The 22,125-nt window shown below is 43.1% G+C and overlaps 4 protein-coding genes across 4 annotated transcripts; 2 read left to right on the top strand and 2 right to left on the bottom strand.

Moving 5' to 3' along the window:
- Window positions 1-111: 111 nt before the first annotated feature.
- On the bottom strand, window positions 112-3,015 carry PCOAH_00016110 (Uncharacterized protein; the record flags this gene model as incomplete). Its single annotated transcript, XM_020058420.1, has 1 exon — window positions 112-3,015. One exon carries the CDS (start codon window positions 3,013-3,015, stop codon window positions 112-114), a length of 2,904 nt encoding a protein of 967 aa, XP_019914247.1.
- An 881-nt stretch (window positions 3,016-3,896) lies between these two features.
- PCOAH_00016100 (Uncharacterized protein) lies at window positions 3,897-6,524 on the bottom strand (the record flags this gene model as incomplete). The annotated part of the gene is made up of 5 exons (XM_020058419.1): window positions 3,897-4,134; window positions 4,230-4,782; window positions 4,924-5,099; window positions 5,200-5,869; window positions 6,070-6,524. The coding sequence occupies 5 exons, from the start codon at window positions 6,359-6,361 to the stop codon at window positions 3,897-3,899; spliced, it is 1,929 nt and encodes a 642-aa protein (XP_019914113.1).
- Window positions 6,525-7,986: 1,462 nt separating this feature from the next.
- Window positions 7,987-13,584, top strand: PCOAH_00016090 (Uncharacterized protein; the record flags this gene model as incomplete). The annotated part of the gene is made up of 1 exon (XM_020058418.1): window positions 7,987-13,584. One exon carries the CDS (start codon window positions 7,987-7,989, stop codon window positions 13,582-13,584), a length of 5,598 nt encoding a protein of 1,865 aa, XP_019914107.1.
- Window positions 13,585-16,057: 2,473 nt separating this feature from the next.
- PCOAH_00016080 (Merozoite surface protein-1) lies at window positions 16,058-21,847 on the top strand (the record flags this gene model as incomplete). Its single annotated transcript, XM_020058417.1, has 1 exon — window positions 16,058-21,847. One exon carries the CDS (start codon window positions 16,058-16,060, stop codon window positions 21,845-21,847), a length of 5,790 nt encoding a protein of 1,929 aa, XP_019913923.1.
- Window positions 21,848-22,125: the final 278 nt, after the last annotated feature.

The following is a 22,125-nucleotide window of genomic DNA, read 5'->3' as shown; positions in this document are numbered from 1 at the left end:
TCATGAGGATGATTAGCAATTTTTTTTTTTTTTTTTTTTTTTGTGCAATTAAAGGTGAGCATGTAGGCTACGCCAATTTGTAGATCCACACATACAAACACACACCCGCTCTTATATCTCTATGTTGATGGTCTCGAAGCGCGCGCTTCCCTCCTGCTCGGCACCCCTAACGTAGGAATTTACATTGTCTAGGAGAAGCTCCCAATCGGCGCTCCTCTTCACACGTACCATCTTGAAGAGGTCCTTGATGAGCAGCCACTGGTAGGCCGTTATTTCGCTTTTTTTTTTCTCCACGACGGTGTACAAATTGTCCATGTAGTGATCAACGTGGTTTTTTTCAAGTTCGTTCAAGGACGCAAGGGAGTAGAACAAATGAATGAGTGAACTGATGGATGTGCATGGCTGAAGTTTTTTTTTTTTTTCGCTATTTTCATCATTATCATGAGGATGGTTGTCTTCCCCCTCGTTGACAAACGAGGAAAACTCTTTATCCGAAATTAAGTCCCCCAGGAATGTTGCCTTCGCAGCATGGTTGGTAGTTTGTTCCAAAATGAGTTCATTGAGTTTTTGCACATGCTCGTGTTTCTTCTCCGTTTGGTAGTCGAACACGAAGGTGTCGATTTTGTCTTTCTCCTGTTTATCCTCTACTCCGTTTTGTCCCGTCTTCCCATTCTGCTGTTCCTCCAAATGGGCAAGAAATGTGTGTGCGTCGAAATGGGATAGTTTGTCCTTCGCGTATTGAGTCACTTTGGTTAAATAGTGCTGGTAGACTTTTCCAAAATTGGCATCCTTCAAGGTGAGCTCTTCGTTGGAGGTCACTAAGTGGGCGATCCTTTGGTCACGGAAGGTGGGTGAGGACAGTTCGCTATTGGAAGCGTCTGCCATTGGGGTTTTTTCCCCCCCTGCTGTATTCACCCCCAGGTTGTTCAACGATAAGGTGTAGAAGAGATAGTCGCAAATGTGGTCGGCGCTGATGTTGGAAAGGTTGCTGGAGAAGAGAAGGGCATACTTGAGCATAATGCTTTGGTCGAAAATTTTCATTTCAGATAGGTTCTTCATTACGTAGTTGAGGTTGGTGCAGTCTATGGGGGGGCGCTCGGTGGCTACTTGTTCTGTGGTTACTTCTCCCGGGGTGACTTTCCCCGAGGTGCGGGTTTCTAGGACCCGCGTGAGAATTCCCCTGAGGGCGCGAAATAAATAGTTGAGCAAAATTCTATCGTATATATTACTATTGTTCATAGAAAGAAGAATCATGTTGAGGTCTATCAAGTTGAATCTTTGGTAGTCTCTCTGGATGATATGCTGACGAATCTTTACAAAGCACCTACTATTTTTTAGTAGGTCTAATTTGAACAGGGAGTAAAAAAGGAAAGAAATTTCTTTGTTAGTCAAATTAGACATACACTTGAAAAGAAAATTCAAAACGTACTTCAGGTAGTGCACATATTTATCCCTGTTGTAGTTAAAAAACATTAACAATTGCATGGCTTGCTTTACATTTAATTGTTGAAAGGATTTGTCTTTAAAGTTAACGTCCACGTGGTAGTATTCATTCTTATTTAGACACCAAAGGAACAAACTCATGTTTCGAAGGTTCATGTTAGAGGAGTGGAAGAGCAACTTATCCTTTACGACTGCAAAAGTGGAGTTGTTTCTCTTCAGTTTTGTCATACCGTAGAGAATATTCATAAGATTTTGCACTGAAAATTTATTTATATTTTTTTTAATTTCTTCGTCAATTAAATGAAAAAAAGCGTCTCCATTTTTGTATTCAATCAACCCAAGGGAGTAGTAAATGTTCGACATGTCATGGCAAGACATCACAGAGGTGTACTTTTCCAAAAAATACACAACTTTTTTGTAAATTTTTTCACACACTTGTATGTTGCTATGGGAACATTTAGCTAAACTCCATAAAATTGCACACAAACTTTTGGTGTTCATTTTTTTCAACGTTTCGTAGGTGAAATATTTCACGAGGTGATTTAAAATTCCTTCGAAGGTGGACCTATACTTCTCCTCCTTGTGTATCTTTAACTTTACTAGGATCCATAGGAGCCATGTTTTGTCCACCACTCTATATATTTCCTTTTTTTCCAAAAATTTTAAAATATCTGTTAAGATGGTTTCAAAGGTGTTGTTGTAAATAACATTTTTCTGGAAAGCATTTTCGCCACTTTCGCTTTCTTTTTCAAAATTGTAGATTTTCACCAACTGCTTTAGGATGTAGAAACACACCACTATGTTAGCCAGGTGTCTCTTTTCCTTGTACAGATTTAGCAGATCTTCGTACAGGTAATTCTTCTCTATTTCCTTCACCACTGTGTGGCAAAAGGCGCTTCTCCGTGGCCGCTTTTTTCCCTCGATGAGGCTCTCCTGCAGGGTGATCAGGTCTGTCCGTTGGGCCTCCTCGATATAGGAAGCATTTTCCTTTTCGCTACTAAACGAGATTATCTCTCCCCCTTCTAATGTGCTTTCCTCGTCGTTGCTCAACTGGCCTACCTCTTCCCCTTCCAATGTGTTTGCCTTTTCCTCTTCCAATGGGTTTGCGTCTTCCCCTTCCAATGGGTTTACGTCTTCCACGTCTAACTCGCTGAAGCGCTCCTTAATCTCCTGCAGGTCCCCATCCGTGGGCCGCTCCTTCTCATCGTAAAAATTTTCATACCTGTGGAAGAGCAAATCTTTCACCCTCTCCACTTGGACGTCCTTCACATTAAACCAGTAGCTTTTTCCGAATTTGTTCAGGATGTTTTTGGGATATTTGGCCGATTCGTCTTTGTTGATTACCACCAGCAGCTCGTATTCATCCTTGTCCGTCTTCTTAACGTCGAGAATGACCCCCCTGCAGTGTTTGAAGGCCCCGCTCATGACGGTTACGTGTCCCCCGACCAGGGTACCGATGTCATTGATGGTGAAGGGGGGTGAGTCAGTCTGCTGATCACTATGTGGGTTGGTATGTTCATTGCTATGCTTGTTGCTATTTGCACCATTTTGTGCTTCAAGCCGGCCATCCATGTGCATACCCCCTCCTGCACGGTTTAACTTGCCGCCGCGCCATCGCCTACCCTTCCGCTGACCCTTCCAACTGCCTACTGACCCCCCACTGCTAGAGAGAAACGAAAGCCTCCCCTTGTGAGCAGCTAATTTACTCTCATGGTGAGCATACAATGGCGAGATGCAGTTCCGAAGGTTCGTGCCTCTGGTCCACTTCTTTGCAAAAAACGACTTACCTATGAGTGTGAGAAATAAAGCTAAGGCGGACCTTTTAAGGGAAAAAATAGTCATGTCATACGGGGGAGGGATGCGTGGGGCTGTTCTTCCTCGCTGGATGGGCTGTCAGATCTGGTACAAGCGGGTGCGGTGTGCTGCACGTAGAGGTACTCGTTTTGTTTTGCCTCATTGTGGCTGACCTGCTTTGCATTACATTGCGTTGCGCTGTGTTGTTATATGTTATATGTTGTATTTTTTTTTTTTTTTTTTTTTTTTTTTTTTTTTCTTCCACTTGAACCCGTTGCTTGGGGGCATTCTTTATTCTTTCCCGGGGTGTGTGGGAGGGGCACCTATCACCAGCCCTGCGTACCCCGGCTCGCCTATGTGTGAGCGTGCGCCATTCGTTCGTCCCCCTGTTAGGTACGACGTCGTGGGTGGAGTAAAGTTCGAAGAGAAATTCAAAAAGGGAAGCTCCAGCGGGAGCGAAGTGGAACGTAAGGAAGTGTCGGGGATGGGTCCCAAGTTAAGAAGCATGAAACAAATGCACACCCTTTGCATAGGCCACTGCAGTGGTGAAAAGTGGGAAGCCACGGGAAGCGTCACACGCAAACAGGGGCGCATATTAACACACCCATTATAAATAGGTAAACATTTATACAACCCTTTTGGAGGCGCACAAGTGGTAGTCACTCAACACGGACGCGCAGAATGCTGAGGTAGGAATAAAACAAATCGTTAGACACATCGACAATTTTTTCAATCTCCGAAATGCGATCCCTGGACTTGACAAATAAGTGTTTCTTTTTTTCCTCGATGAGGAAGGTGCCTGCTTTGTTGTAGCTGCTGGAGATGGAGTCCTCCAGGTTGTTCAGGATGTTTGAGCGGCTGCCTTTGTATGCGTAGTACTCGTTTATTTCGTCCTCGCTGCGGGGAGGAAAGGAAGTATGGGTGGCAGACACGCATGGTGAGGGTGCGCCACAGTAATCACGTGAGGAATGCTTGCCTGGCGCACTGCTTACCTGAGCCTGACGGAGGGATGCTCATTATTCTTCACCTCGGCAAAAAAGTTAATAATTCTAGAGTTAAAATTCTCCTCCAATTCTTCCAATTTACGGAAGTAATCTGATATATGGTCATTTATGAGCTTTATCATTTTAGAGACTTCCTTTTTAAAACATTCTAGAAAATTATTTATGGAAACCATATTGGCTAGTTCGTCGTTTATTAGCTTGTCCCTGAAGAGGAAATTCTCCTCCATGTTTTTTTCTATATACTTTTTTATAATGTTGTATTTTTTTTCCTCAAGGAGGAGGGTATCACTCCCATTTGGCTGCTTCCCCTCGGGGTTGTCAGGAGGCGGTTCGGAGGTTCCCACCCGGTGGGGTTGATCCTCTTGGGAAGGTGTTGTTCCCCCTTGGGGAATCTCCTCATTATTGTCTCCCTTGAAACGAAAATCTGCGCAGACGTTTTGAACTTTCCTCGTAATCGTATCGTTAAGCATTTTGTGGTCACTTGGCTGGGTCCTTTTTTTATACGTGTCTGGGCATTTCCTGAGCTCCACGGGAGGGGGGTCTGCCGTAAATAAAGCGGGAGCATGGTTGGGAGAGTTAGCGTATGTTCGCATGTTCGTGTGTAGTATGCACATGCATAGGCATACTATTTTCCATGCACACAACATCATATGCATGTGCTAAGTGACGCTGCGGAACGCACCTTTTTCGCAACCCAGGAAGGTGAGCAGGGCACGGACGACCCGCTTGGACCTCTTCCGTAGCTGGTTGAACGCCGCAATGTTGTTCTTCATATACTGGGAGGTGAAGTTCTCCACGTCGTTTTCGAAGGTGCGGGAGCATTTGCTGCGCTCTTCGTTCAACTGGAGGATTTGGTCTCTGCGGTTAAGGGGGGGTAAGTGGGTGGTTACGGGGTGCTACATATACCTCTTCGTCTGCGTAATGATATATGTATATGGTTTAATACGCTCGGACTTACATCAGGGTGGAATTCATCAAACGGACGTCACGCAGAAAGTCCTCCTTAATCTTGGAGTAGTAACCAATTTTGAGAAAAACAGAAGGCTCCTTTTTTTTGTCAAAGAGGGCCTGGTCCAGCGTGGTGATGTTAGACAAGTACGCTTCGCTGATTTTCTTTTCGTAATTATCGCAATGGTTGTTGGAGTAGTTATCCTGGGGGGAGTTTTCCACAGGGGAGTCCCCACCTTGGTAACACTCCGCCGATTGGGAAGGAACCCCTCGTCGTTTATATGTACTCTCCTGCGTTATGAGCACATTGTTGAAACATTTTAGAGTAGACAAAGTAGAACCCACTTGGATGAGGAGGTTCTCTTCTTGACATATCGGATTATCCATCAAGTTGAGAAATTTTAATTTTTTTAAAACCCTCAGGTAGGTTACATTCTCCATGTGCTTTATTCTATTTTTACTTAAAATTAGGATTTTTAAATTTACGTTATTTTCTAAGTTTTCTATTTTTTCGATTAGGTTATTGTGGAGGTTTAGTTCAGACAGGTTCTGCAACTGACTGAGGTTTTTTATTTTTTTTATTTTGTTGTTGGATATGCTTAGGATTTTTAGATTGGAGAGTCCTTCCAGGTTTTCGATTTCCTCGATGAGGTTGTTGTCCAGGCGGAGTTCCTCCAGGCCTGCACAGGGGTGTACCATAGGTGTATCATATGTGTATCATATGTGCATGGGTGTATATTTAGTGGGTGTGTATTTAGTGGGTGCGTATTTAGTGGGTGTGTGAGAGAAGCAACGCCCAAGCGGTGGGCAAGTTGGGTAATCAGTGGGGCATTTTCTAAGTGCAGCTCCGAAGCCCATCTTAGCAACGCTCCACACGTACTCCTAAAAAGGTCAATATTTTGTATGAGGAGAATCTTCCTATTTTCGAGGGACAACACCTTGGCGTGGTTAAACTCCTCAGTGAGGTTCCTCCCCCCAGGGGACCCCCCACTTTTGTTTATTTCTTCGATTAGCATTTGCTCATTTATTACATTTGTGCCTATCCGCCTATAATCCCTCTGTGGGATGATATCGTCGAAAAGGGCGTCCTCCTCATGTTGCCTCTTTTCACCATCATGGGGGTCATTCATGTTTGTCTTTCCGACCTCGTCGTCCTGTTCGTCTCCTTCCATTTTGCCTGCGCGGAGCTACAAGTTGGGTTTGCTTTTTCACAGATTAGTATAGATGCAGTGAGATGGATTTTCCCTTTTCTTTTTTTTAATTATCCTCATGATAAAGTGGATTTTAAAAAAAATATGTACAGGTGAACAGTTGGGCAATTCGCTCTTTTTCTTTTCTACTGCGTATTGCCGTTTGGAGAAAAAAAAAAAAAAAAAGTAAACGCGAGTGCGGGAAATTTTCACAGAAAGGTGTACCAAGACAACGCGGATTGGAAGGAGGATGGGGAAGAATGCGGGCGTGAAAGAAAATAATTCCTCTCGAATGCCTACTGTGAAAAGGTTTACCCCTTTGAAGCGAGCCCCGAATTTTACGGCGTCTACATAGGAATATGCGCAAGTTCAGGTTTCCCCCGGGATCGGCAATATTGTTGGGGTAATTTCGTGGGCGCCTCTGTTCATTACGTGAGTTGCCCCTCTTTTCACCCAGACGTATCCGAGTAAGGCATATGATTTCCCCCATTACACGCATGTCGGTAGAAAAGACGGAAGGGGGATAACCTCGGGGGGGACAAATCTTTGGTCTACATTTTCGATTCCACCGCTTAACCATTTTGGAGGCTCTGCTAAATGTGTACACCTTGTAATTAGGATCTCATCGTACCAAAATGGGGGTAGCAAAAAACGAGAAGCGTGGGGCCATAAAGGGAAAGATGCTCCTATGGTGGAGGTGGCTTCGTCCAAATGGCCTCTATACGAATTGGTTCGGGGGAAGTACATACATACCCTCGGGGACTCTGTTAAGGTGTCTCACCACGGGGCAGCACAGCCGCCGATTTGGTGACCCAATTTGAGAGGAGGCCCAAAATGGGGAAAATAAAGTTAAGAGGAATTCAGTTGGGCTTCCTCTGCGTCGCCACCATTGTGGTTACCCCTGTATTTATGTTCCTTTTATTTTGTTTTATTTTATTTTACTTTATTTTATTTATTTTTTTTTTTTGTCCCCCCAGGGCGCATGCAGCAAGTCAAATTCGCATGCAGAAAAAAGAATAACTGCAGACGCATCCTATGTTCTACTGAATGAAAAAAAAAAAAAAAAGACATTACAATGTTTTGTTGAAATGATGAGATATTTCACACGTTGGGAATTCTTTTTCTGTTTTTCTCATTAATGAAGTCCATGCTGTGCAATGGTTTAGCTGGAGGTGGTAAACCGGGGGGGCTACCCATGCGCCGCGCATGCAGAGGGCGCCCTGCTAGTTCGTTGCTCGTCTGGAGAGCATGCATAAGGAGAGAGGGGGGGAACTCCTTTAACAGTTGGTAAATTCACGGGGACTTAAAAATGGGGTTTCAATTTGTTAGCCCATACATATGCGTAAATAAACACATGTCTTTACTTACCGTGATTCATTTACACATGGACACTTGAGAGAGTCTGTTGTGGCGCTTAAACAAACTGATGAAACAGATGCAAGGCGCTCAGATCTGCTCATTTGTTTGGAAAACCTCATCACATTCATACGCGTTTCGGATATGGATATGCGTGTAAGTGTGTGTTGTACGAACGAAGTGCGTGTGTACGTGCCAGCATGAACACCTGCACGGCAATTTGGTCTTTCTTCCTCTTTGTGGAGATAAAGATGAGGTTGTTTCTCCTCCTTGTGGTGGTTGTTCTCCACTTGTGTGAAGCATTCAACTGGAAGAATATCCACAGTGTGCACGTGACAGTGAGGGAGTGTACCCTCTCCTTGATTGCTCTGATCGAGGAAGCGGAAAGGATTCGATTGGGTGATAGGAACGACGAGAGGATGGCTCAAATTGTGGAAGAAATAAAGAAAGAGAGACAGGTGTTGCATGAAATGTACTTTTCGATTCGTTACTTGTTTTCTTCACTAGGGTTAACGTTTAGGAAGGAGCTGTATCTGTTTGGGGTAGGGGAAGGAAGTGTGGGTGGAGTGAAGGCAAAACAAGGGAAAAAAAAAAAGGAGGAAAATACAAACGGAAAGCGCTTCACCGATGAGAAGTACCTACGAGGTGTAAAAACAGAAAGGGACCTGAAGGACCTCCTTGAAGAAATGATCAATTACTACAAAAAAAAATTCATTCAGAGTAAACCATCCGTAAGTTGCTCCTACATCAATCAGAAGAACTCCCTTCGCAAGCAGATTGAAATTGTTAGATATACCCACATGTACATAGCGACAAAGCTATATTATCTAAATTATTCGAAATATTTCCAACGTTTTTTGAGGAGCGAAACAGACATGGCTAACGCCCTGTTTAATCCTTCTTTGGAGATCAAGGAGGATGTCTATTCGGGTTTTTACGTCAACTACGGTGTGTTAATATGGGATGAGCCGACAGACGTCTCAATGGATGACCCGCAAGATGGATCAATGAACAATCCGCCAACCTGCAACGACGACTACAAAAGCATTTCTGGAGAAAAATGCACCAAGCAGTTTGCCAAAAGTGTAAAAACTATGTTGCATAACTTTGAGGCGTCCCTGCAAAGCTACATTCACAGCTCCGTCGTCGAAATGAGAAAACAAATGATACAGGTGGAGGAGCAACAGGAAGGGAGAAACTACTGCAGAGACTTGGAGAAGGAACTCAGGGACAAGAGTTACGATAGATTATCGCTGGAAGAAATTGAGCGATTTGAACAGTTGGCAAAAAATTACCTGCACAAGGATCTGGACACGTTAGTGGAAAGGGAGAAGAAAAAAATGTATCGAAGGAGAAACTTTTTCGAGAAGTATTTTTTTTTCATTATCGAGAGGATGCTGCGGGTTCGGAGCAGCGTGGAGGCGTCGTTGGAGTGGCTTACAAGGGAGCTGGGGGGGGAGACGGGTAAAGCGTCAACAGGGATAGGCAACCCACCAACCGGGACAGCCACCTTCCGTAGGAAGGGCCCACGCCAAGTGGAGCTCACCGGCGGGGCGGAAATCAAGCACATCTTTCAACTGCTCGATGAGTACATAAGCATGTACTCCTTTTTGTATGAGCACCTAAAGGACTACCACCTAAACGTGAGGGATATTTTCTCACTGGATTATATTCGAGAAAACGCCAAAGATAATAGGGTCTACATAGCAGAAAGAATTGCACAGAAAATGGATGCACTAAACGGTTCCTTTTTGAAGTACAAAAATGTGAAAAATAAATACGAGCAGTTTGTAGAGAAGGGCATACGGAAGAGGAACTCGATGAGCACCCTTAAAGGGGGAGAGCCAGTCGAAGAACATGGCAGCAGCGTTCCTGAACAGGGACACTCCTTTCTACGCAACGTGGGGAAGAGGGACTTCCCAGAATTGTGGGAATCCACGTGGAACAAAACAAGTCACTCCTTTTTAAGCGAAGAAGACAAAACGAAAAAAGACAAACTAAACGAGGAGCTAATGAAAAGAGAAGACGAATATTTGAAGCGGCTGCGAAGTGTTGTGAAGCTTCTAACTCGATACAGAAAATTGAAAAATCAAAAAATAAAAATAAAGCACATTGAAAATGTAGAAAAAGTGGAGATGCACCCCATTTTGTTTAACCTCAAGTTGAGGAAAGAACAAATGGTAGGATTTTACAGACGCATTCTCCTTTTTGGAAAAATAGTTGTTGTAAAAAGGATTGTCCTTATTCTGAAAAGGAAGATAGCCTTTTTGGGTAGAATCACTCCATCGGCCTTTCTCCTCAGCAACCGTTTTTTGCTTCTCCTCTATGAGACCCACCTGGAACATCTGCGAAGTAGCTACCAAATTGGGGTGAACAAAGACTTCTGCCACGATTTGACTCTTGAAAATTTAGACGGCGTGATGAAGCAGGGGGACCTTTCTCACCTTCTCCTAAAGTACGTGATCTACCTGTTCGGCCTGAACCCCAACTTTATGAGTGCATACCTTGGGGTAGACCTTGGCCCCGACATAAGTAGTGACTACATTGGGGAGAGCAATACCACTAATGGGGATGGAGACTTTGATGAGGGTGATCCCAGTTGGGGTGCAAATAACCTGCGTGTGGTGTATGAGCTGTCCAGGAACTTCATGGAAAAGCCGCTCGTCCACGTAGCAAATTTTTTCCAATCGGGAAAGGAATCTCCAAACGGGGAGAGCAACAAAAACGATGAACAAGTAAAAAACGGCTTCAGACAAATTCACTCCTATTTTTCTAGCATATTCAACAGTGATGAAATTTCAGGGCATATTTTAAAAAAGTTCGAAAATTGGGAGGAGCATAGTTCTTCTGGTTGTTATCATGGGCAGTCCTGTTCCATAGACAGTTCTGTATACTCCAAGGATGTGGTAAGGAAGTTGATTTTTTACAACCTAAACGACATGGGAGATGAATTCGACACGATAAACGAAGCAACTGTATCTTCTGTTAGTTCCTGCGCGTCTTCCCTATACTCTTACGCCGCTTCACCTTCGTCAACTTGTTATTCCCCCTTGAAGTTTCCATTCGACCTGCTAAACAATGCACTAATAACCAACTCACTCTCCGAGGCCTACAAATACATGCTATACAAAACGCAGGAGAGCCAAGTTTTCAAATTGTACTCCAGATCCAGGGACACGGATATGAGCCTCCTGGAGACCGTTTTTTTTCATCTCGTTTTGAATTTTGGGATGACGCCCTATAACGAGTTGAAGGGTACCATGGTGAACTCCTTTTGCAGGAAGAAGGGGAGAGTACAGGTGGATGAAAATTTGAGTAAGGCTCACGAGGGACCACTCCAATACAGGAAAAGAAAAAGGCGCCTAGACAGGATTCCACACATCCTTTATGTGTCAAACGGAGAGCAGCTGCAAGGGGAATTGGCCATTTCCTGCTCTGGGGTGGTGCCAAACTATGAACATGATTCAGGTGGGAACACGCCTCCTAAATGGTGGGATAGTAAACAGGGAAGCAGTTATTCCTCTTCCAGTGAGAATGCCCGACCTTACTGGATGCATCACCCAGTATACACCTGCGACTTACTAAATGGAGACAGAAAAAAAATTACATCCTTTCAAGTGAAACACATAAAATATATTCCTAACGGAATGCCATTCTGGAACGCAATAATAGAAAAGGAAAACATCATGTCGAACTACCAACTGTATCGGCTCTTCTTTCAAGGCGTCAGAAAGGTGGATGAGAAGAAGAGGAACTTCCCTGCGGAGAATTCAAATGGGATGACCTCGAAGGAGGACATCTACTGCAGCGAAGAAAAAATTGCCTATTTTGTCATAGGACAGCCTGCCGTCCACCTCAGCGAAACAGCACATGTAGATGAACCACTTATCGGACCCTTGTTCTCCAGAAGTGCAGCTAGCCAAAAAGAAATCCTCTTCGAAAAAGAATCCATGGAACAGTACAACAGGATTCTAAATTGGCTGTACAGATCGTGGGAGAAAAAAAATTGGAACCGCGAAAAGGTGAGAAAAATAGAAAGAGATATTTCTGCTCTCAGATGGAGGGCCAAATTGTATGAAGAAAATATTTCCTACGTGAAGAACAAAATGGCACGGATGGGGCGACCACTTCAGGGGGAAAGCGATCCCCCAAGTGATCTGCAGAAGGAATATCAGAGGGAAGTTTCCAACGCCGCACTGGAAAAGTACAACTCATTGATGGACATTTATAAAGACATCGTGGAGATGTACCGAGAAAGAGAAAGAAATCTAACCAAATTTAAGAAGCAAAACGAAAGGGAAGGAGAAAAAGAAGAAACAGAGGAAGAACCCAATGTGGACTACTACGGGCTAAGCAAGTATGCTTTTCTGAGAAAGTACCAAGTGGAGGACCTTAACATGTATACCTTATACCACGAGAAAATTATAAAATACTTCGAGAAGCAAAACAGATGCTGTGATGCGTACATAAAGGAAATGAAAGTCCACCTTGAGTTTTTCCCTCAAGTTTGTTGCTCCAATGGGGGGGTAGGACGCAAGTCGGCTATGCTCAAGTATATATACATGAGCATAACCGACCTGGTGACCAACCTTATACGATGCGAAAATAACACCAATAAGTTGCTCACGCATCTTAAAAAGGTGAAGGATACAGTACACACAATAAACACTGTTAATGCAAACCTACACAAAAAACAAAGAACGTTCCACCTCAGTACAAACTATTTTTACAGGGAAAAAAAAGAGGATAATATTTATTTCTTCACAGATAGAATGGAAAATATAAAAACTTACAAAATTTACAGACAACTTATTGATAGTCTAAATGAAGATCTGACGTTCGTCATTCACATCATGGTGAAAAAAATTAATGACCGAAAAGAGCTTCTACAACAAGTGGAAGAGAAGGTGCCTACCCTGCTGGACATAAAAGGGACTCTCAAGCAAGACAATGAAGTGGCATCCATTAATGTTGAAACGTTATGTGCAAATTTCTCTCATGAAAATATGCTAAACTACGATAAGGTGAAAAAATTGCGGAAAATCTTTAAAAAGAAAATTGCCAGTTATAAAAATGTCTTGAAAAGTATTAGGTACTCCTTTTTGCACGAACCTCAGGTCAGCAACCATAATATGGCACTGTTCTACAACTTTGTGGAGTACGACAGTGAGAAGGATACTGACGCGATGAAGTTTGCGGATGCGCTGTTGGCATATAACGAAAGGTGGGGGATGGAGGTGCCCGACCGAGGAGAGGACGCTAAGAACATGGAGGGGAGGCCCCTCACCAAGTACCAGGAAATTTGGAAGAAGCTGAACGAAGCCAAGGCGGGAGATGGGAGGAAAGTCAAGGAAAGACATGACGACGGAGGTGACGATACCGATAGGGACCTTTACGACGGCTGGGAAGAGGAGGACTTGGAAGAGGAGGATTGGGGAGAAGAGGATTGGGTAGAGGAAGACTGGGGAGAGGATGACTGGGGAGAGGATGAATGGGATGAAGATAGCCTGAAGGCCGCAGCGCACCGTGTGGAAAAGAACTGCAGAAATAGGGTGTGCCCATCCAACTCCTTCTGCTTCATTCAAAGGTTTAGTGAAAAATGTTTGTGCTTCCTTAACTACAACATGGTGAAGGGGAAGTGCATTTTAAACGAACAGAATTCTTGCGAAGTGAAAAACGGGGGATGCGATTTGAAGGCAACGTGCGAATTGAAAAATAATAGGGTAAATTGCATTTGCCCCAAGGGCACTAAACCTATGCATGAAGGGGTCGTGTGCAGCTTTTCTTTCGCCTCTTCACTTTCGCATATTATGCTTTTGTTCGCCATCTTGGCGTTTCTTATTGCGTAGAGTGCCTGTCTATTATACGTTTTTATGTACGTGTGTATGTATGCACAGGATAGTTGTAGCCCTGCTAATTTAGGGGCAGCCAATTCTACATGCTATCGTAGCGTTTGCAAAGTGATGGAGGGGGCACAGCATATCCACAATGCATCCCACTTAGACACGCTTCCCGTGGGGATTCTCCCCATCCCTGCCTTTATTTTACAAATTTTGATTTTTCTTTCCAGAGTTGAGCAACAGAGTGGTTTGTTGCGTTTGACGCATGGTCCTTCATGTGGCGGCGTTTTTTTTTTTTTTTTTTTTTTTTTCACTTTTGCGCATTTTTTAGCGGAAAAAACATTTACATACCGCGTGCACATTTTTGCGGAAGAAGTGACCCCCCCACACACACAAGTGGGTACAAAACCAACCGACTACTTTTTCGCATGCCAGGCGACGGCTTCGTTCAAGGGGAACCACCCTTCCCGCGGTTGGAAAAATGTGCATTTATGTGGAAAACACGGAAAACTGAGAAGTTGCCCCCAATGTAGAAACAGGGGTGGAGAAAACAACACTGCACTAGGTAAAAGGACGAAAATGTGTTACCTCCATTTGACGAAGTTAAAAAAAGAAAATTTTTTTTTTTCCCCATCTGTGTATGTAAACACTTCACAATCATGGTAATTTCACCCGGGTATATTTTCATTTCATTTATCTCTTGCCCTTTCCCTATTCTTTTTTTTGTCACACATAAAATGTACACACGGAAAATTTACGTCCATGTCTGCGTGTGTGTGTGTGTGTACAGTATTGGTACGTATATATTTAACGACATGAGCGAAATGGAAAGGAGCAATTCTCCGCGTTTTCCATTTTTTTTTTTTTTTTTAAATTGTTCGTTATAGATTTGCACGTCCTCTATACATTGCTGCATCGTTGGGGATTCACCAAGTTGGAAAAAAAGAAAAAAAAAAGGTGCAAATGTGCGTTTGGAAAAGTGTGAAAGATGCAGGAGGACGCTTTGAAATTGTCGCCGAGTTGTTGCAATAGTTGCATAGCTGCGTAGCTGCATGCTGGATCGTTGTGTGTCTGCAGAATGGAGGAACGTCGGACGTTTGCGGAGAAGCAGTATCGGATAATTTGGGAACGTGTGGTCGTCCGTTGGCGGCCGTGGTGTAATGTCCCCTTCAACTGGGAGTGCACTAATGGGTTGAAAAAATAAAGAAAAATGGACGAGAAGGGGACAGGCAAGGTGGGAAAAATGGGGAATAAACAAGTGACAGAGTGAGGAATAAAGCAAAGTAGCAAAAAAATGGGGAATAAAGCAAAGTTGCAAAATGGAGAATAAACTGCAAAAAAAGGAAGATCGCGCAATGGGGCGGACGAACAGCCAAGCACATCATAGTGGCGTAATTTTCCCGTCCCCTAACTGACTGTAAAATGATGAAAGGGTTCAAGGGGGACAAGAAGTGCATTAAGAAAGCAAAACGGACGGGAACAAACATTTGTGAATGTTCAAGTGATGCATACAAAGCGAACACACGTTTATGCGTGTACAGAATTTTCGCGAAGTTTCTGTGCACATTTTTTTGTGTTGTACCGTTACACGTTAATTTTTCAGGGCAATTTTTCTCCGTCCATTTGGAGTCTTTTTGTGATCATTAATTTTTTTTTTTAATTTCACGCGTAAGTGTGTAACGTGTGTTCGGTTTAACTTTGTGCAATTCTTCCTGTAAATTATTAAGTGTTTACTGTTTCCAGTTTCATGTTTCCATTTTCATGTTTCCTGTTTCTGTGAACTGTTTACTTTTCCAATTGTGAATTGTTCAATTTGTTTCGCCTCGCGCTGCTTCGCTTCACTTCGTTTTTTTTTTTTTCTTTTTCTTTTATTTCATTGTGTATACTTTTAAAAGATGTTTATTTCATGACCAAAAAGAAAAAAAAAAAAAAAGGAAAGATAAACAAGTGAACATTTTAAAGATTACTTCTTTTTTTTTTTAATAGAACAATTGCGTGAAAACAGATTGAATGTGTAATCACACACACGTAGGTGAAGGCGTATGTGTGAAGGCAAGTACCCCTTCACGTATACACGCACACCCGTGTGCAAGGCGTACCTGTGACGTACCCCCCCTGCGTGGATCGCCTTTTCCCCTTCCCATATGACGCAACCCTCGTTTTAGTAGCCTCTGCATGTGTACACACATATATACACCCACGCGCACGTATCCGCATACACGCACACACCCGCATGCACCCACCAACATACGCACCCACTAAATACACACCCACTAAATACACACCTACCAAATACACACCCACCAACATATATTCACCAATATACACACCCACCAAATACTCACACCAACATACACGCAAATATATAGAAAAACGTTGGCCACTTTTAAGATGCAACAATAATGCCCATTTTTGGCAGGCCCAGTTTTAGTACATTTTTAAACCCTACACACTTTGCTTATTAAATTAGACGAATTCGAAAATGAAGGTGTTACTCTTTTTGTTCTCTTTCATTTTTTTCGTTACCAAATGTCAATGTGAAACAGAAGATTATAAACAGCTTCTGGTGAAGCTGGACAAACTGGAGGCGCTCGTGGTGGAAGGCTACGAGCTGTTCCACAAACAAAAAATAGGAACAAATGAAATTAACATAGTGAACAATGATGATGGAAGTAGTGTTAATACTTTAGGTCACCAAATAAGAGATTTCGTGGGCAAGTATTTGGAGCTACAAATTCCAGGACATGCCAACTTGCTACACATGATAAGGGAATTGGCCTTGGACGCCAATGGACTAAAATACCTTGTGGAGAGTTACGAAGAATTCAACCAACTGATGCACGTGGTAAACTTCAACTATGATTTGTTAAGGGCGAAACTCAACGATATGTGCGCCCACGAATATTGCAAAATACCTGAGCATCTAAAAATCAGTGACAAGGAGCTGGACATGCTGAAGAAAGTTGTTTTGGGTTATAGGAAGCCCCTCGACAATATAAAGGACGACATTGGGAAAATGGAGGCCTTCATCACTAAAAACAAGGACACAATAAATAACATAAACCAGTTAATTGCTACGGAGAATAATAAAATAGTCGCCGGTGACACCAACTTGACTAATATCATCCACGCGTCAAGCGATGATGGTGTAAGTGCGGCAGCCAGTGCGGGTGCTTCTCAAAGTTCTTCTTCTCCTGGTGTTGCTCCAGGGGTAGGTGTTGCTCCAGGGGTAGGTGTTGCACCAGGGGTAGGTGTTGCACCAGGGGTAGGTGTTGCACCAGGAGTAGGAGTTGCACCTGGCCCTGTAGCACCTTCTACAGGTGGAGACTACAACCAGAAGAAAAACACCTTCCAAGCCATTTACAACGTTATATTTTACACGAACCAGCTGGAGGAGGCTCAAAAGTTAATCCAAGTCCTGGAGAAGCGGGTAAAAGTGCTGAAGGAGCACAAAAGCATCAAGGCGCTACTCGAGGAGGTCGCAGCGGAAAAGGGAAATACTGAAAATAGTAATCCTACCACTGGAGGTGTTGCAACTCTACAGAATGAAGCCCAGATCAAAATTGCCAACCTGGAGAATCAAATCGTAGCCATTGCCAAGACGGTAAACTTCGACATGGACGGTCTGTTCACCAACGCAGAGGAATTGGAGTACTACTTGAGGGAGAAGGCAAAGATGGCAGGCACGCTAATCGCGCCCGAAAGTAGCCAGTCAACAAGCACCCCCCAAAAGGCAGTTCCAACCTTGAAACAGACGTACCCACACGGAATATCCTACCCTCTACCAGAAAGCAGCATTTTCGAATTGATAGGAAAAATTGGATCCGAGGAGTCATTTGGTGATTTGCAAAACCCACATGATGGAAAGCAGCCATCGAAGGGAATCGTCATTAGTGAAACTAAAAGAAAATTACTTCTGGACAATATTACGAATAAAATAAAAATGGAAGAAGAAAAATTGCCCAAACTGAAAGAAGAATACGATGCGAAAATGAAGCTGTACAATGAGAAGGTTGAGGCCTTCCTACCAACACTTAATCATTTTTATGAAGCAAAACTAGACAACACCTTTGTTGGAGACAAATTTGATAAATTTAAGACCAATAGGGAGGCATATATGGAGATGAAAAAAGAACTAGAGAAATGCACCTACGAAGAGAAGACCAATCTTATTAACAAGCTGAAAAAACAACTGACCTATTTGCAAGACTACAACTTAAGGAAAGATATCACCGACGATGAAATTAACTACTTTAGTCATATGGAGTGGAAATTGAAGAGCGAAATTTTTGAGCTAGCTAAGGAAATTCGAAAAAATGAAAGCAAACTCATCACGGAAAACAAGTACGACTTCTCTGGGGTTGTAGAATTACAAGTACAGAAGGTGTTGATGATAAAAAAAATAGAGGCTCTAAAAAATGTTCAGAACCTTCTTAAGAATGCCAAACTGAAGGACGGCTTATACATTCCAAAGGTTTACAAGACTGGCGAGAAACCAGAGCCCTACTACTTGATTGTCCTCAAAAAGGAGATTGACAAATTGAAGGACTTTATCCCCAAAATTGAGACCATGATTGCCACTGAGAAGGCCAACTCGGCCACAGAACCGGCAAACGTCAGCGGACAATCGCTTAGAGGAGCAAGTGAAACGGTGACAGGTGCTGTCACATCCACTGTGGGAACTACTGGATCACAAACAGCATCAGAAACATCAGAGCAAAGTGGTAACCAGTCTCAGGGGCCACCACCTCAAGGGGGTAACAAACCCCAAGGTCCCCCCCCACCCCCAGCATCAGTTTCACCGCAAGCCGAATCATCAACACCACAAACCGCATCCTTACCAGCAGTACCAGGAGAAGCACCAGCAACAACACAAGTACAAGCACAACCAGCACCACCCGAAGAACCGCCAGTAGCACAAGCAACAGTACCAGTACCAGAAACAGAAGAACAATCAGCACCAACAGAACCAGCAGGAGGAGAAGAAGCAGGAGCAGAAACCGCAGCACCAGGAGGAGAAGCAACACAAGAACAAGAGGCAGCAGCAGAAGCACCACAAGAATCACAGCAACCACCAACAGAACCAGCAGGAGGAGCAGCAGCCCCAGCAGAAACAGAAGATGTAACAACACAAGAGGCACCAGCACAACCGGCAGAACCAACACCTGCAGCAACAGCACCTGTAGCAACAGCACCTGCAACAACAACACCTGCAGTACCACCCATGTCCAAACTGCAATACCTCGAAAAACTCCTCGAATTTTTAAAATCCTCATACGCATGTCACAAGCACATCTTCCTGACTAACTCCACCATGAGCCCTCAACTACTGGAGCAGTACAAACTTACGGCTGATGAGGAAACCCAAATTAAGCAAAGCACATGTGATCAATTGGATCTGCTATTCAACATTCAGAATAACTTGCCAGCCATGTATTCCATGTATGACACCATGACCAATGACCTGCAGAACCTCTACATTGAGTTGTACCAGAAGGAAATGCTTTACAACATATATAAGGACAAAGACACGGACTCAAAGATTAAGGCTTTCCTGAAACCCTCCACGAGCAATGCAGCTGAGGCTGCGGCGGCACCTGCTCAATCAGCGGAAAATACCAACGATCAAGTGGTTCCTAATCCAGAACCCACAACAACAACAACAACAACAACAACAACAACAACAACAACGACAGTAGATCAAAACAACACTGCGTCAGAAACTGTAACTAACGAAGTAAGCACCGCAACGCCAGTAGCTCCAGGTACCCAAGGGCCAGCTTCAGCAGACACACAAGCGTCACCTGTAGCAGACACACAAGCATCACCTGTAACAGAAACACAAGATACAACCCAAGCAGAACAAAACCAAACAGAACAAGACCAAACCGTGCAAGCTAGCAGCGAGGAGGAATCCGAAACGAACATTGTGCAAATGGATAAGATTTACGAAAATCACCTATCCCAAATGGATCAATATGACGAATATTTCATGAAGTTCCTAGAATCCCAAAAGGAGGAAATCAACAATATGACTAATGAAAAGTGGGAAGCCTTAGGTACTGAAATTGAAGCACTGAAGAAGAAGGTACAAGTATCTCTAGACCACTATGGAAAGTACAAGCTGAAGTTGGAAAGATTTTTGGAGAAGAAGAATAAAATTTCTAATAGCAAGGAACACATTAAAAAACTCACAAGTTTGAAAAACAAATTGGAAAGAAGACAGAACCTTTTGAATAGCCCAACAAGTGTATTAAAAAACTATGCCGTTTTCTTTAACAAGAAAAGGGAAGCAGAAAAGAAGGAAGTAGAAAATACACTTAAGAACACAGAAATTTTGTTAAAATACTATAAGGCACGAGCCAAATATTACATAGGTGAGCCGTTTCCATTGAAGACCTTAAGTGAAGAATCATTGCAAAAGGAGGACAACTACCTAAACTTAGAAAAGTTTAAAGTGCTAAGCAGAATGGAAGGAAGACTTGGAAATAACATCAACTTGGAGAAGGAGAACATAAGTTACCTATCCAGTGGATTGCATCACGTCTTTACAGAACTGAAGGAAGTTATGAGCAACAAGAAATACTCTGGTAGTGAGCACGCGAAAAACACTGCAGCAGTTAAGGAGGCGTTACAGGCCTACCAAGAATTGCTCCCCAAGGTGGCCACTCAAACCGCATCCTTACCAGCACCACCAGCTACGCCACCAGTAGCACCAGCAACAACACAAGTACAAGCACCACCCGAAGAACCATCAGTAGCACCATCAACAGTACCAGTGCCAGTACCAGAAACAGAAACAGAAACGGAAGAACAACCAGCAGAAGAGGTATCCGAAGGAGGAGAAGGAGCAGGAGGAGCAGCAGCACCAGCAGCACCAGGCGAACCAGAAGCATCATTACCAGCACCTGAAGGAGAAACATCTGAAGAAACAGCACAAGCACAAGCACCAGCACAAGCACAAGCACAAACACCAGCACAAACACCAGCAGGTGAAACAGCACCACTAGCACAACCAGAAGCAGCACAAGTATCAGGAGACGACTACGACCAAGTAATCGCGGTGCCCCTGATCGGCAACGATGAGGAGGACGATGAAAACGAGGAGGTAAACCAAGTAACAACGGGAGAGGCAGAAAATGCACAGCCTGAAGTGTTGGTACCAGAAGGAATAAACGAATACGAAGTGGTATACATAAAGCCATTAGCAGGAATGTACAAAACTATAAAGAAGCAACTGGCGAATCACGTGGCTGCATTCAACACTAACATAACTGACATGTTGGATTCTAGGTTGAAGAAGAGAAACTACTTCTTAGCTGTTCTCGACTCTGACTTGAACCCATTTAAGTATCCCTCATCCGGAGAGTACATCATTAAGGATCCATACAAGTTACTGGATTTCGAACAGAAGAAGAAGCTCTTGGGAAGTTACAACTACATCAGTACGTCTATTGACAAGGATATGGCCACCGCGAATGAGGGTATGGAGTACTACAAAAAGATGGGCGAACTGTACAAGCAACACTTGGATACAGTGAATGAAAAAATTAAGGAAATCGAAACCAGTGCAGCTAGTGAAAATAACCAAGTGGATGCCCAAAAGGAAGAATTGAAGAAGTACCTCCCGTTCTTGAATAGCATCCAAAAAGAGTACCAATCGCTGGTGAACACGGTGAACACCTACACGGAGAACTTAAAAAAATTGATGAACAACTACCAGATAGAGAAAAAAGAAACCGATGTCATTGTGAAGAAATTGGAGTACTACACAAAAATGGACGAAAAGTTGGAGGGCTTCAAAAAATCGAGTAAAGAAAATGATGTGAAATCTTCCGGTCTTTTGGAAAAATTCAAAAACTCAAAATTAATTAATGAAGAAGAATCCAAGAAAGTATTATCCCAGTTGTTAAATATGCAAACGAAAATGTTAAATATGGGTTCTGAGCATAAGTGTATAGACACCACTGTGCCGGAGAATGCAGCCTGCTATAGATACTTGGACGGAACGGAAGAATGGAGATGCTTGTTGAACTTTAAAGAACTAGAAGGCAAATGTATTCCAGCACCGGATATGACTTGTAATGAGAACAATGGTGGTTGTGCCCCTGAAGCTGAATGTAAAATGACTGAAAGCAAGAAAATTGTGTGTAAATGTACTAAAGAAGGTTCTGAGCCACTCTTCGATGGAGTTTTCTGTAGCTCCTCCAGCTTCCTAAGCTTATCCTTCTTGTTGCTCATTTTGCTCTTCCTCCTTAGCATGGAGCTTTAACATGAAAGAACAAAAATGTAGCGGTGCCACGTCTAATTTTTTTTTTCTTTCCATCCTGCCTAGCGTTTTTATGTTCTTCTGAACTGAACTACGCTTTGCCTGCACATTTCACAATTTTTTTTTTTTTTAATAATGGCATAAAAAAAAAAAAAAAAAAAGCAACACATTTTGTGATGTCCCTTTAAGTGGTATACATATATATATATGTATATGTGTATATATGCACGTGTCGTTTTTAAAAAAAAAAAAAAAAAATTTTTAAACATTACACTTTTACA

Source organism: Plasmodium coatneyi, chromosome 7 (assembly GCF_001680005.1).
Source record: "Plasmodium coatneyi strain Hackeri chromosome 7, complete sequence".
Classification (NCBI taxonomy): domain Eukaryota; phylum Apicomplexa; class Aconoidasida; order Haemosporida; family Plasmodiidae; genus Plasmodium; species Plasmodium coatneyi.
The sequence above is the reverse complement of the archived record's forward strand: the minus strand, read 5'-3'. Positions and strand labels throughout refer to the sequence as shown.